Here is a 14,283-nt window from a genome sequence, read left to right as displayed (position 1 = left end):
TTCCCGAATCTGGCTTGCAGGCATCGTGACATTAGCTGGCATTATCTTAGAAAGGATAACGGTTTTTTGGGGAGTTTTTTGTTTGTTTTGTTTTGTTTGAGCCGGAATCTCGCTCTGTAGCCCAGGCTGGAGTGCAATGGCGTGATCTCTGCTCAGTGCAACCTACGCCTCCCGGGCTCAAGTGATTCTTCTGCCTTAGCCTCCCAAGTAGCTGGGATTACAGGCACGTGCCACCATGCCCAGCTAATTTTCGTATTTTTAGTAGAGACGGGGTTTCACCATGTTGGCTAGGCTGGTCTTGAACTCCTGACCTCGTGATCTGCCCGCCTCGGCCTCCCAAAGTGCTGGGATTACAGACGTGAGCCACCGCGCCCGGACTAGCAAGGATAACGTTAAGTCAATTCCAAACCTCTCAATAAAATTGGGCAATGGGGTGGGGTGTACCTGGGTGGGTCTGAGTTTCTGCTACAATAGGCCCTCAATAAATGTTTGTTGAGCCTGGAGCGCTGGCTTACGCCTGTAACCCCAACACTTTGGGAGGCCGAGGCGGGTGGATCACCTGAGGTCAGAAGTTTGAGACCAGCCTGGTCAACATGGTGAAACCCTGTCTCTACTAAAAATACAAAAGTTAGCTGGGCGTGGTGGCAGGGGCCTGTAGCCCAGCTGTTTGGGAGCCTGAGGCAGGAGAATCGCTTGGACCCGGGAGGCGGAGGTTGCAGTGAGTGCCACTGCACTCCAGCCTGAGCGAGAAGAGTGAAACTACGTCTCAAAAAAAAAAAAAAAAAAAAAAAAAAAGTTTTTTGAATTCAATATAATGGGCTTTATGGGATGGGGGTTACATGGATGATGTTGTTTGAGTAGTGATTAGAATTTCATCTTGTATCAATACACTATATAATTCCTTGAAATAAATAAACGTACATACTTCAGAACAGAAACTTCATACTTCCTAAAGGAAATAATCTTGGATAGAGGTGATTTGCCACAGAAGAAATGCATAATTGGTACTCAGATGGAAATGATTATTATTTGTAATGCAACATCATATGCTACCTAGTTCAGTACGTGATGCAAACGGAATATTGTTGCTTGGAACAGTAGCAATTTCGTTGGTTTTAAAAGGCGGCGAAGAGAGCGTCCCCTTCCAAGGGGAAAATTTGGTGAGATTCCTTTAAGGTGTGGCACGCTCGCCCCGCTGCCTGCCCAGGAGCTGCGGGGTTTGCGCCCGGCGGAGGTGAAGGTCGCTAAACCACATTTCCCGGCGGGCCCCTCAGGCTGCCGCGCCTGCGCAGTGGGGGCGTCCGAGGCCGGCTGAACTCCCGCGCTCTCCCGCCACCTCGCCTCGCCTGGCCTCGTCTGGCCTGGTGTCTTTCCTGACTATGGAGGGGGTCGCGGTGGTGACCGCGGGCAGCGTGGGCGCTGCCAAAGCCGAGGTAGCTGCAGCCTTGCCGCCTCCGCCTCCTGCGTCCCCGCCCGCCCTCACCCCCGCACCCGCAGCGGGTGAGGAGGGACCGGCGCCTCTGTCTGAGACTGGGGCTCCCGGCTGCTCCGGCTCTCGGCCCCCTGAGCTGGAGCCGGAGCGCAGCCTGGGCCGCTTCAGAGGCCGCTTCGAGGACGAGGACGAGGAGTTGGAAGAAGAAGAGGAGCTGGAAGAGGAGGAAGAGGAGGAGGAGGAGGACATGAGTCACTTCTCGTTGAGGCTGGAGGGAGGCCGGCAGGACTCGGAGGACGAGGAGGAGGTATTTAGAGCCCCCGCGCGACCCCTCCGGGCTCAAGCGGCGTCAGGGACGTAGCTGGGAGTCGTCGGCCGAGTGTGCGCCCAATCCTAGTGCGCCACTGCCGCCCGGAGCACTGGAGCCGACCTCCCCCGATCCCGGCCCCGGCTGCCTAGGCGTGTGGCGCCGACAGGCCTCCGGCCCGGCCCGGGTCTTTACCCGCTTATTTTGTGAGGTTCCTGCAGGTCACTTAGGCTCTGCGAGTCCGACTCATTCGTTCTGTTAATAATCACAATTATTTTGAGACAGGGTCGCCCAGGCTGGAGTGCAGTGGCGCGACCATGGCTCACTGCAGCCTCCAACTCCTGGCCTCAGGCGATCCTCCCGCCTCAGCCTCCGGAGTAGCTGTGATTACAGGCACGCGCCACCACACCGGGCTAATTAAACTTTTTTTTTTTTTTTTGTAGCGAGGAGGGCTCCCTATGTTCCCGGGCTGTTCTCGAACTCCTGGGTTCAAGCGATTCTCCCTCTGGCCTTCCAAAGGATTACAGACGTGAGCCACGTAGCGTGTCCTGTAAATAATTATTGAAGCTACTGCTTAGTGGGCAGCAAAGATCCTTTTTTAAATTTTGTTTTGTTTTGTTTTTTTTATTTTTTTGAGACGGCGTCTCTCTCTGTCGCCCAGGCTGGAGTGCAGTGGCACGATCTCGGCTCACTGCAACCTCCGCCTCCCAGGTTCTTGCGATTCTCCTGCCTCAGCCTTTCGAGTAGCTAGGACTACAAGGCGCCCGCCACCACGCCCGGCTACAGTAGAAACGGGGTTTCACCGTTATAGCCAGGATGGTCTCGATCTCTTGACCTCATGATCCGCCCGTCTCAGCCTCCCAAAGTGCTGGGATTACAGGCATGAGCCACCGCGCCCGGCGTAAAGATCCTTTTGAAACAGTAATTTGGCTGGGCGCTGTGGCTCACGCCGATAATCCCAGCACTTTGGGAGGCGGAGGCGGGTGGATCTCGAGGTCAGGAGTTCAGCCTGACCAAAACGGTGAAACGCCGTCTCTACTAAAAATGACGAAAAGTAGCCAGGCGTGGTGGCACACGCCTGTAATCCCAGCTACTCAAGAGGCTGAGGTAGGAGTATCACTTGAATCCGGGAGGCAGAGGTTGCAGTGAGCCGAGATCCTGCCGCTGCACTCCAGCCTGGGCGACAGAGCCAGACTCCCTCTCAAAAAAAAAAAAAAAAAGAAACAATAATTTATATTGTGTTATTACTGTAACTTTCAGCGGTATTTTAATGGGTTGGAGGTAAATGTTTCCATGTTGCAATGACATTTTGAGATTATGGTTTAAGGTTTTGAGGAAGGTGGACTGAGGAAGGTGGACTGAGTGCGGTGGCTCACGCTTGTAATCCTAGCACTTTGGGAGGCTGTGGCAAGTGGATCACCTGAGGTCAGGGGTTCGAGACCAGCCTGGCCAACATGGTGAAACCCCATCTCTACTAAAAATACAAAAATTAGCCAGTGTGGTTGTGCGCGCTTCTAATCCCCTGTATTCGGGAGGCTGAGGCAGGAGAATCGCTTTAATCCAGGAGGCGGAGGTTGCAATGGGCTTGGGCTAGATTGAGACTCTGTCTCAAAAAAAGAAAAAATTTGAAAAAGGCAAGGACTTGTATTTTAAAACTGTTTCCATTGTATTTGCAGCGCCTGATTAATCTCTCTGAGCTGACCCCATACATCTTGTGTTCCATTTGCAAAGGCTACTTAATAGATGCAACTACCATTACAGAATGTCTTCATACCTGTAAGCATACTGGTCACATTTCTGAATAATTTTTCAGTTTTTCTAAATGTCTTCAAAGCATCCTGACTTCAACATTTTCTTTTTCAACAGTTTGTAAAAGCTGCATTGTAAGACATTTTTACTACAGCAACAGATGTCCAAAATGCAATATAGTAGTACATCAGACACAACCTCTTTATAACATAAGGTAAGAAGAATATATAAATTACAATTGTATTTTAAATATACTTTTTCTGAAAGGTTGAAGTTATATAGTTGGAATAAATTCTTGACCTCTCAGGATGGGCTCAGCGACTAACGCCATAATCCTAGCACTTTGGGAGGCCGAGGTGGGTGGATCACTTGAGGTCAGGAGTTCAAGACCAACCTGGCCAACATGGTGAAACCCCATCTCCACTATTAGCCAGGAGTGGCGGCACATGCCTGTAATCCCAGCTACTTGGGAGGTTGAAGCAGGAGAATCACTTGAACCTGGGAGACAGAGGTTGCAGGAGCCAAGATCGTGCCACTGTACTCCAGCCTGGGCAACAGAGTGAGGAGAATGTCTCAAAAAAAAAATTCTTAACCTCTCTCAAAATTGAAAGGGAACTACATATTCTTTTAAGAAATATGTATAGAGCACTTACTATGTGCCAGGCACTGTAATATCTGCTGAGGACTTAAAAGAGGCACAGGCCTCTTTCCTGAGAATTTTAATCCCATCAGTCATTCAGGTTAATGAGGCTAATTTAGGCTTTTCATTTCCAGTATATAGGTATTCCAAATCCTGTTTTTTTAGAAGTAATACCTGAAACAACTGGCCTCTTTAGTAAAGCCCATTTGTCATAGCTCATTGTGGCTTATTAATCAAATTTCCAGTTCATACTCAGTTTCTTAAGAGAGGAAAAGTACTAACAGTAGATTACTGTTATTTATTCAACATATACTACTGATTTTTACTACCTTCACACAGGAGTGCTTTGCAGATGATAGAAGTTCAAAATACAGTCTTTACCCTCAACTCATATTCTTATGAAGGGAATAAAATCAAATTAACAAGGCGTGGTGTCACACGCCTTTAGTCCCAGCTATTTGGAAGGCTGAGGTGGGAAAATCTACTTAAGCCTAGGAAGTAGAGGCTGTAGTGAGCCATGATTGAGCCACTACACTCCAGCCTGGGTGACAAAAGTGAGACCTTGTCACACACACACACAGAAATCAACGCATATGAAACAGTTTAGTTACCCATTCAAGAATCTGTGAATACTTATGATTATATATATTTACTTAAGGTTTTCTTGAGTGAGTTATATTTTAGGAACTGTAAATTCTACTTAAAAGTAACTCACCTCTGAGAAAGAAGATACCTACTTTCAAGAGAAAACACAATTAACTCACTCTGTACCAAAATGCATTTTTCTGAATTCTGAGGTGTTCTCCATCCTTTCCTTTTATTAGGTTGGACCGACAGTTACAAGACATAGTGTACAAATTAGTGATCAATCTAGAGGAAAGTAAGTTTCTTTTATTACATGGTTGTGAATCCCAGAATCTCTGACTCTACTAGTTACATTTTAAGTGTAATTTAGTCTGTGTTTTATCATTTTTTAGGAGAAAAAAAGCAAATGCATGATTTCTATAAAGAAAGAGGTCTAGAAGTACCTAAACCTGGTAAGTTTGGGTGTATACTACAATGTACTTATAGATTAAAGAATACTAACAATAAAATATGTGCCCTTTGAAGTTCCTTTTGGGGTTAGCTTGTTATATGATCAGAGAGATTTTGAAGGTAATTCTGTATGTAATCCAATTTATTTATAAAAATTAGAGATTGCAGACTGTGGAGCTAGATTCTCTGAGTTTGTTCCTAGCCCTGCCACTTTGTGAGGTGTATAACTTAAGCCAAGCCAGTTACATACTTAAATGTCTGTTTCTTCATCTACAAAATAGTGATAATCATACCACTTCATTTAAAAAAATATATTGAGTAATATAAGCACTTAAAACAGTGCCTGGCACACAGTAACTGTTCCAGTGTTAGTTTTTATGATGATGTAATGTCACGGAATGGATGTCAAATAGATTTGGATTTAAATCCTGGTTCTTTTTATTTTGAGATGGAGTTTTGTTCTTGTTGCCAGACTGGAGTGCAATGCCGTGATCTCAGCTCACCGCAACCTCCGCCTTCCGGGTTCAAGCAATTCTCCTGCCTCAGCCTCCCAAGTAGCTGGGATTACAGGCATGCGCCACCACACCTGGCTAATTTTGTATTTTTATTTATTATTATTATTTTTTGAGATGTCACCAGGCTGGAGTGCAGTGGCATGATCTCGGCTCACTGCAACCTCCGCCTTCTGGGCTCAAGCGATTCTCCTGTCTCAGCCTCCTGAGTAGCTGGGACTACAGGCGCCTGCCACCACGCCCAGCTAATTTTTGTATTTTTAGTAGAGATGGGGTTTCACCCTGTTGGCCAGGATGGTCTCAATCTCTTGACCTCGTGATCTGCCCGCCTTGGTCTCCCAAAGTGCTGGAATTACAGGCTTGAGCCACCGTGCCTGGCCAATTTTGTATTTTTAATAGAGACGAGGTTTCTCCATGTTGGTCAGGCTGGTCTTGAACTCCTGACCTCAGGTGATCCGCCCACCTTGGCCTCCCAAAGTGCTGAGATTATAGGCGTGGGCCCCTGTGCCTGGCTTTTTTTTTTTTTTGAGACGGAGTCTTGCTCTGTTACCCAGGCTGGAGTGCAGTGGCCAGATCTCAGCTCACTGCAAGCTCCGCCTCCCGGGTTCACGCCATTCTCCTGCCTCAGCCTCCCAAGTAGCTGGGACTACAGGCGCCCGCCACCTCTCCCGGCTAGTTTTTTGTACTTTTTAGTAGAGACAGGGTTTCACCGTATTAACCAGGATGGTCTTGATCTCCTGACCTCGTGATCCGCCCGTCTCGGCCTCCCAAAGTGCTGGGATTACAGGCTTGAGCCACCGCGCCCGGCCTTTTTTTTTTTTTTTTTTTTAAATGAGATGGAATCTCAGTCTGCTGCACAGGCTGGAGTGCAGTGGCGTGATCTTGGCTTACTGCAACCTCCGCCTCCCAGGTTCAAGCAATTCTCCTGCCTTAGCCTCCCGAGTAGCTGGGATTACAGACATGTGCCACCACACCTGGCTAATTTTTTTTGTATTTTTAGTAGAGATGGGGTTTCACCACATTGACCAGGCTGGTTCCAAACTCCTGACTTCAGGTGATCCACCCACCTCGGCCTCCCAAAGTGCTGGGATTACAGGGGTGAACCACCTTGGTTGGCCTAAATCCTGGTTCTGTGACTTAGTTACCTGGGTGACCTTACACATATTGCTTATTCTCTCTAAGCCTCAGTTTCTTTTTTTTTTTTTTTTGAGACGGAGTTTTGCTCTTGTCGCCTAAGCTGGAATGCAATGGCATGATCTTGGCTCACTACAACCTCCACCTTCCAGTCTCAAGCGATCCTCCTGTCTCAGCTTCCCAAATAGCTGGAATTATAGGCACATGCCACCATGCCTGGCTGATTTTTGTATTTTTAGTAGGGATGGGGTTTCACGATGTTGGCCAGGCTGATCTCGAACTCCTGACCTCAGGTGATCCACCAACCTCAGCCTCTCAAAGGATTGGGATTATAGGCATGAGCCATGGTGACTGGCCGTCTCAGTTTCTTTATTAGTTAAGGAAGAAAAAAAGAGTAGCACTGGTACCTATATCATGGGACTATAGTAAGGACGAATGAGATGATGCATGTGAAGTGCTAAGTATGAGCCCTGGCACATAGTAGTGCTTATGCAGGGTTGTCTACACATGTTGCTGTTCTGATGAGCTCTCTCTGCAGCCCTAATAAGCCAGCCACATGTTTGCCTTCCATTGTGGAGTGGTCCCCAGGCTTGCCTCTCATTGCACTGGCTTTGACAGATTAGCTGATGTCATTAAAGACAGGGAGATTGAGTGCTTTATGATCTTTTAAATACCCAACATAGTTACAATACTTGTGTAGTTATTTTTCCAAAGATCTCAATTTATGACATTTTTATTCTTAATTAACATTTTTGTTTAACTATTAAATAGCTGTTCCACAGCCAGTCCCTTCAAGCAAAGGAAGATCTAAAAAAGTCCTAGAATCAGTGTTTCGTATTCCACCAGAACTTGATATGTCTTTATTACTGGAGTTCATTGGGTGAGTACCCTAAAAATCTGCCTTTTAACTTAAAATAAAGAATATTAAAAGTCCTAACAGGAAATTGTTCTGAATTCAGGTAAAATCAAGTTTTTCTGATATCCCCTTTGAGAATTATGAAATAATTGAATATTAGAAATAATTAGAAAAAGGTGTAAAGGGTCGGGTGCAGTGACTTACGCCTGTAATCCCAGCACTTTGGGAGGCTGAGGCAAGTGGATCACCTGAGGTCAGGAGTTTGAGACCAGCCTGGCTAACATGGTGAAACCCCATCTCTACTAAAAATACAAAAAAATTAGCTGGGCATGGTGGCGGGCACCTGTAATCCCAGCTACTCGGGAGGCTGAGGCAGGAGAATAGCTTGAACCTGGGAGGCAGAGGTTGCAGTGAGCCAAGATGATGCCATTGCACTCCAGCCCAGGCAACAAGAGCAAAACTCTGTCTCAAAAAAAAAAGACTGGGCATGGTGGCTTACGCCTGTAATCCCAGCACTTTGGGAGGCTGAGGCGGACGAATCACGAGTTCAGGAGTTCAAGACCAGCCTGACCAACATGGTGAAACCCTCTCTCTCCTAAAAATACAAAAATTAGCCAGGCATGGTGGCAGGTGCCTATAATCCCAGCTATTCAGGAGGCTGAGGCAGGAGAATCATTTGAAACCAGGCAGTGGAGATTGAAGTGACTCAAGATCGTGCCACTGCACTCCAGTCTGGGTGACAGAGTGAGACTCTGTCTCAAAAACAAAAAAAAGTGTTTGTCATTCCCATGCCTTTTTTTTTTTCATGTGGTTGCCACTTGTATATCTATTCCTGAGCAGTATGTAGCATTGTTTTTGCCAAACTTGAAATGGTATACTTTTCACTCAGTATTGTGTGATTCATCCCTGTTGAAATATATAGCTCTAGTTCATTCATTTTTACCATTATCTGGCATTCCATTAAAATGAATATATTATTTCTTGTCTTTTCCTGTTCTGTTGAATATTTAGGTTGTTTCCAGGTTTGCTGGTTTATTTACTTGTTGCTATTGTAAACAATATTGCTGTAAACATATTCATATGTATCTCCTGTGTATATGTGAGATAGATAGTTCTCCACGAGTGTAGTTTTACTCAGTCTTAGGGTATGTTCCTCTTCAACTTTAGTTGATTTTGCCAAATTAGTTAGATACCTTTCTTTCTTTTTTTTTTGGAGACAGAATTTTACTCTGTCGCCTAGGCTGGAGTGCAGTGGCACAATCTCAGCTCATTGCACCCGCTGCCTCCCAGGTTCAAGGGATTCTCCTGCCTCAGCCTCCCGAGTAGCTGGGACTGCAGGCACATGCCACCACGCCTGGCTAATTTTTGTAGTTTTGGTAGAGACAGGGTTTTGCCATGTTGGCCAAGCTGGTCTCCTGACCTCAGGTGATCCACCCACCTCAGCCTCCCAAAGTGTTTGGATTACGGAAGTGAGCCACCGTGCCCAGCTAGATACTTTTCTAATTAGAATAAATTGCTTCTTTCATACACTGTAGCATATGGTGTACTCCATTTTAGTGCAGCAATGTTAAACAGACTGTCATGGTCCCAGAGTTGGCATGTATCAAACTGTAGTTTTCAAACGCTTAACTGGCTGGCACAGTAAACTAAAATGCCTTTCTTGGAAAAATCTAGATTTCTCTTTTTTTTTTTTTTTTTTTTTTTTTGAGACGGAGTCTCGCTCTGTCACCCAGGCTGGAGTGCAGTGGCCGGATCTCAGCTCACTGCAAGCTCCGCCTCCCGGGTTCACGCCATTCTCCGGCCTCAGCCTCCCAAGTAGCTGGGACTACAGGCGCCTGCCACCTCGCCCGGCTAGTTTTTTTTTTTTTGTATTTTAATAGAGACGGGGTTTCACCGTGTTAGCCAGGATGGTCTCGATCTCCTGACCTCGTGATCCGCCCGTCTCGGCCTCCCAAAGTGCTGGGATTACAGGCTTGAGCCACTGCGCCCGGCATCTAGATTTCTCATGTTGTATCACTGTTGACTATTTTACTTCTCAGTCATCTCTTTATAACTCTGGGCTGCTTGTATCATTTATTATCTAGCGTGTGCTTTGTCATATTTATCTCCTTGTATATTCACTTCGTGCTCTCAACTGATATTAAGAACCCCTAAAAGGCAAGAGACATGTCTTATGTCCCCAAGAAGCCCATAGTAGTGGTTCATGATAATGACATAAAGATCCCTTTGGAAAAATTAGAAGAAATCATGTAATTACAAATTTTAATCCAGCAATTTCTACTATTAAAGAGTGTTACAGTTTGTATCTCTATAAGGGAGTAGGTTAAATAATTGTATGTCCATACATGAATATGCACTAATATAATAATGTGTGTGATGATGTGGAATAATCTCCAAGATGTATTAAGTGGGAAAAGCAAGGTGCAGAAAGGCAAGCACACGTACCATGTGCTTACTTAAGTTTTCTAAAAAGAGGATGGTGGAAAATACGCACGTACACGTATACTTTTTATGTGCACAGACCATTCCTGAAAGGCCATATAAGAACATATTGGCCGGGCATGGTGGCTTATGCCTGTAATTCCAGCACTTTGGGAGGCCAGGGCGGGCAGATTACCTAAGGTCAGGAGTTCAAGATCACCCTGACCAACATGATGAAACCCTGTCTCTACTAAAAATACAAAAATGAGCCAGGTGTTGTGGCGGGTGCCTGTAGTCCCAGCTACTTGGGAGGTTGAGGTGGGAGAATCACTTGAACCTGGGAGGCAGAGGTTGCAGTAACCCAAGATCATGTCATTGCACTCCAGCCTGGATAATGAGAGTGAAACTCTGTCTGGGGAAAAAAAAAAAAGTCTGGGCACAGTGGCTCACTCTTTTAATCCCAGCACTTGGGGAGGCCGAGGTGGGTGGATCACTTGAGATTAGGAGTTTGAGACCAGCCTGGCCAACATGGTGAAACACTGTTTCTACCAAAAACATAAAAAATTAGCTAGATGTGGTGGCACACGCCTGTGATTCCAGCTACTTGGGAGGCTGAGGCAGGAGAATTGCTTGAATTGGGAGGCAGAGGTTGCAGTGAGCTGAGATTGTGCCACTGCACTCCAGCGTGGGTGACAGAGAAAGACACTGCTGGAACACACACACAAAAAAAGAACATATTAATGGCAATGTCCCTAGGAGGCGACACTGGAGTCTATGACTCTAGGATGGGAAAAAGTCTTACTTGCCATTGAGTTTGAATTTTTACACATGTGACTGTGACTTTTGTTTTGTTTTCATACTAATCAAAAGAAGGCTGGAGTAATATCTTTTAATGACTAGCTAATTAAAATTTGAAAATTAGAAAGAATTGGCCGGACGCAGTGGCTCTTGCCTGTAATCCCAGCACTCTGGGAGGCCGAGGTGGGCAGATTACTTGATGTCAAGAGTTGGAGACCAGCCTGGCCAACAGGGTGAAACCTGTCTTTACTAAAAATACAAAAAAAAAAAAAAAAAAAAATTAGCCGGATGTGGTGGCGTGCACCTGTAATCCCAGCTATTCAGGAGGCTGAGGGAAGAGAATCACTTGAACCCAAGAGGCAGAGGTTGCAGTGAGCCGAGATCATGCCACTGCACTCCAGCCTGGGCAACAAGGGCCAAACTTTGTCTCGAAAAAACAAAAACAAACAAAAGATACAAAAATTAGCCAGGCATGGTGGTGCGCACCTTTAGTCCCAGCTATTTGGGAGGCCAAGGCAGGAGAATCACTTGAACTCGGGAGGCAGAGGTTGTGGTGAGCCCAGATAGCACCATTGCACTCCAGCCTGGGGGCGACAGGAGCGAAACTCCGTCTCAAAGAAAAGAAAAAAGAAAATTAAAAGGATTTTTTTTTTTTTGAGACGGAGTTTCACTCTTGTTGCCCTTGCTGGAGTGCAATAGCGCAGCCTCGGCTCACCGCAACCTCCACCTTCCGAGTTCAAGCGATTCTCTTGCCTCGGCTTCCCGAATAGCTGGGGTTACAGGTGCCTGCCACCATGCCCGGCCAGTTTTCTATTTTTAGTAGAGACAGGGTTTCGCCATGTCAGTCAGGCTGGTCTTGAACTCCTGACCTCAGGTGATCCGCCCACCTTGGCCTCCCAAAGTGCTGAGATTACAGGTGTGAGCCACCGCACCTAACTTAAGGAATTATATTTTTAAAAAATTACTTTGAGAGCCAGGCATGATGGCTCATGTCTGTAATACTAGCACTTTGGGAAGCAGAGGTAGGAGGACTGCTTGAGTCCAGGAGCTGGACACCAACCTGGGCAACATGGTAAAACACTGTCTCTACAAAAAAATACAAAAAGAAAATTAACTGGCCATGGTGGCGTGCACCTGTAGTCCATTCTACTAGGGAGGCTGATGGGGAGGATCGACTGAGCCTGGGAGTTTGAGGCTGCAGTGAGCCTTGATTGCACCACTGCATTCCAGGTTGGGTGACAAGAGTAAGACTCTGTCTCAAAAAAAATTATTTTGGAGAAATGTAACATTTTCCACTAATCCACAGCAAGAACTTGGATCCACTTTTTAAACCTTTTTTGAAAAGTCAGATATTGTAATACAACGATGGTAAACATGTGATGGGTGTGCCACCATCTCTTCTCTCTTTACTTGTAGCAGAAATCAATAATTAATCATAGCAGGCTTTCCTGAGTGAGACTTGACCACAATGCTCAAGGCAGTCATTACCATTACCAAAGTTGTTCCATTATTAACGCATTCCCTGCTATAGAGGAAAAAGCCCTACTTTGGAATAGGAGGTCTGGATTTAAGTCCTAGCTCTGCTGTTTTCTAGCTTTATAACCTTGAATAAATTGCTTTTGTTTATTCATAAGGTATATTATGTAAAGTGTATATATATATATATATATATATATATTTTTTTTTTTTTTTTTTTTTTTTCTCCCAAGGCAGAGTCTTGCTTTGTCACCCAGGCTGGAATGTAGCAGCACAATCTCGGCTCAGTGCAACCTCTGCCTCCTGGGTTCAAGCAGTTCTCCTGCCTCAGCCTCCCAAGTAGCTGGGATTACAGGCCCACACCACCATGCCTGACTAATTTTTTTTTTTTTTTGTATTTTTGGTAGAGGCAGGGTTTCACCCTGTTAGCCAGGCTGGTCTCGAACTGGTCTCGAACTCTTGACCTCATGATCCGCCTGCCTCAGCCTCCCAAAGTGCTCGGGTTACAGGCGTGAGCCACTGCACCCGGCCTCATAAGGGGTGTGTGTGTGTGTGTGTGTGTGTGTGTGTGTGTTTTGAGACAGACAGAATTTTGCTCTTGTTGCCCAGGCTGGAGGTCAGTGGCGTGATCTCAGCTCACTGCAACCTCTGCCTTCTGGTTTCAAGCAATTCTGCCACCTCAACCTTCCGAGTAGCTGGGATTACAGGTGCCCTCCTCCACGCCCAGCTAATTTTTGAATTTTTAGTAGAGGTGGGGTTTCACCATGTTGGCCAGGCTGGTCTCGAACTCCTGACCTCGTGATCCGCCTGCCTCGGCCTCCCAAGGTGCTGGGATTACAGGCGTGAGCCACTGCACCCGGCCTCATAAGGTATATATTAAGGTCCTGCTGTGTAAATAAAAATTGAATCTCAGAAATTGTTGATTATGATGGGTATTCAGTATACCTCATAATATGGTCCTTTATCTTTTTTTTTTCTTCCTTGAGACAGGGTCTTTCTCTGCTGCCCAGGCTGGATTGCAGTAGCGCGATCTTGGGTTGCTGCAGCCTCTGCCTCCTACACTCAAGCAGTCCTCTCGTTTCAGCCTCCTGAGCAGCTTGGACTATAGGCACACACCATCATGCCCAGCTAATATTTTACCATGTTGCCCAAGCTGGTCTTGAACTCCTGGCTCAAGCAGTCTACCCACCTAGGCCTCCCAAAGTGATGGGATTACAGGCGTGAGCCACTGCACCTCACCCTAACTTTTTATTACATGGAAAAGCATTTATGTTACCACAAAAGTTAGGCTATTGGGGGTAACCCGTAGGAAACTGTTTTCATGACAGGACAAGGGGAGTTTTAGTCTGATGGAAGCACAAAGGCAAATTTGGTTCAGTGCTTGACTCTGCTTGACTTGGAGGAGGAAAAACATTGAGGTGGGTTCAGCCTCTGCACTAATTTTTCAGTTACTGGAATATGAAATTAGATTTCTCCCCTAAATTGGGTATGCATTTTTTTTTTTTTTTTTTTTTTTTTTTGAGACGGAGTTTCACTCTTTTTGCCCAGGCTGGAGTGCAGTGGTGCGATCTCGGCTCACTGCAACCTCTGCCTCTGGGGTTTAAGCGATTCTCCTGCCTTAGCCTCCCGAGTAGCTGGTATTACAGGTGCATGCCACCATGCCTGGTTAAGTTTTTATATTTTTAGTAGAGATGGAGTTTCATCATGTTGGCCAGGCTGGTCTCGAACTCCTGACCTCAGGTGATTTACCCACCTCAGTCTCCCAAAGTATTGGGATTACAGGCGTGAACCACTGCGCCCAACAGAGTATGCGTGTTTTATGGTCTTTTTTTTCTTTTTTGAGATGGAGTCTCGCTGTCTTGCCCAGGCTGGAGGCATGATCTCGGCTCACTGCAAGCTCCGCCTCCCGGGTTCATGCCATTC

The 14,283-nt window shown here is 46.1% G+C and overlaps 1 protein-coding gene across 2 annotated transcripts in view; it reads left to right on the top strand.

The window, feature by feature from the left end:
• The first annotated feature begins 1,286 nt into the window (after positions 1 to 1,286).
• The window catches only part of PCGF6 (polycomb group ring finger 6), a 52,782-nt gene continuing 39,785 nt past the window's right edge, over positions 1,287 to 14,283 (top strand). The window contains exons 1-6 of one of the 2 annotated variants that reach the window (XM_050804188.1): positions 1,287 to 1,739; positions 3,416 to 3,515; positions 3,606 to 3,702; positions 4,953 to 5,008; positions 5,106 to 5,165; positions 7,581 to 7,689. In XM_050804188.1, the coding sequence (XP_050660145.1) occupies positions 1,380 to 1,739; positions 3,416 to 3,515; positions 3,606 to 3,702; positions 4,953 to 5,008; positions 5,106 to 5,165; positions 7,581 to 7,689 (782 nt within the window). In that variant the 5' untranslated portion in view covers positions 1,287 to 1,379. The remainder of the gene's footprint in view (positions 1,740 to 3,415; positions 3,516 to 3,605; positions 3,703 to 4,952; positions 5,009 to 5,105; positions 5,166 to 7,580; positions 7,690 to 14,283) is intronic. The other variant, XM_050804189.1, reaches the window with a different exon arrangement.

Source organism: Macaca thibetana, chromosome 9, assembly GCF_024542745.1.
Source record: "Macaca thibetana thibetana isolate TM-01 chromosome 9, ASM2454274v1, whole genome shotgun sequence".
Classification (NCBI taxonomy): Eukaryota; Metazoa; Chordata; class Mammalia; order Primates; family Cercopithecidae; genus Macaca; species Macaca thibetana.
This window is presented reverse-complemented; position numbering and strand designations above follow the sequence as displayed.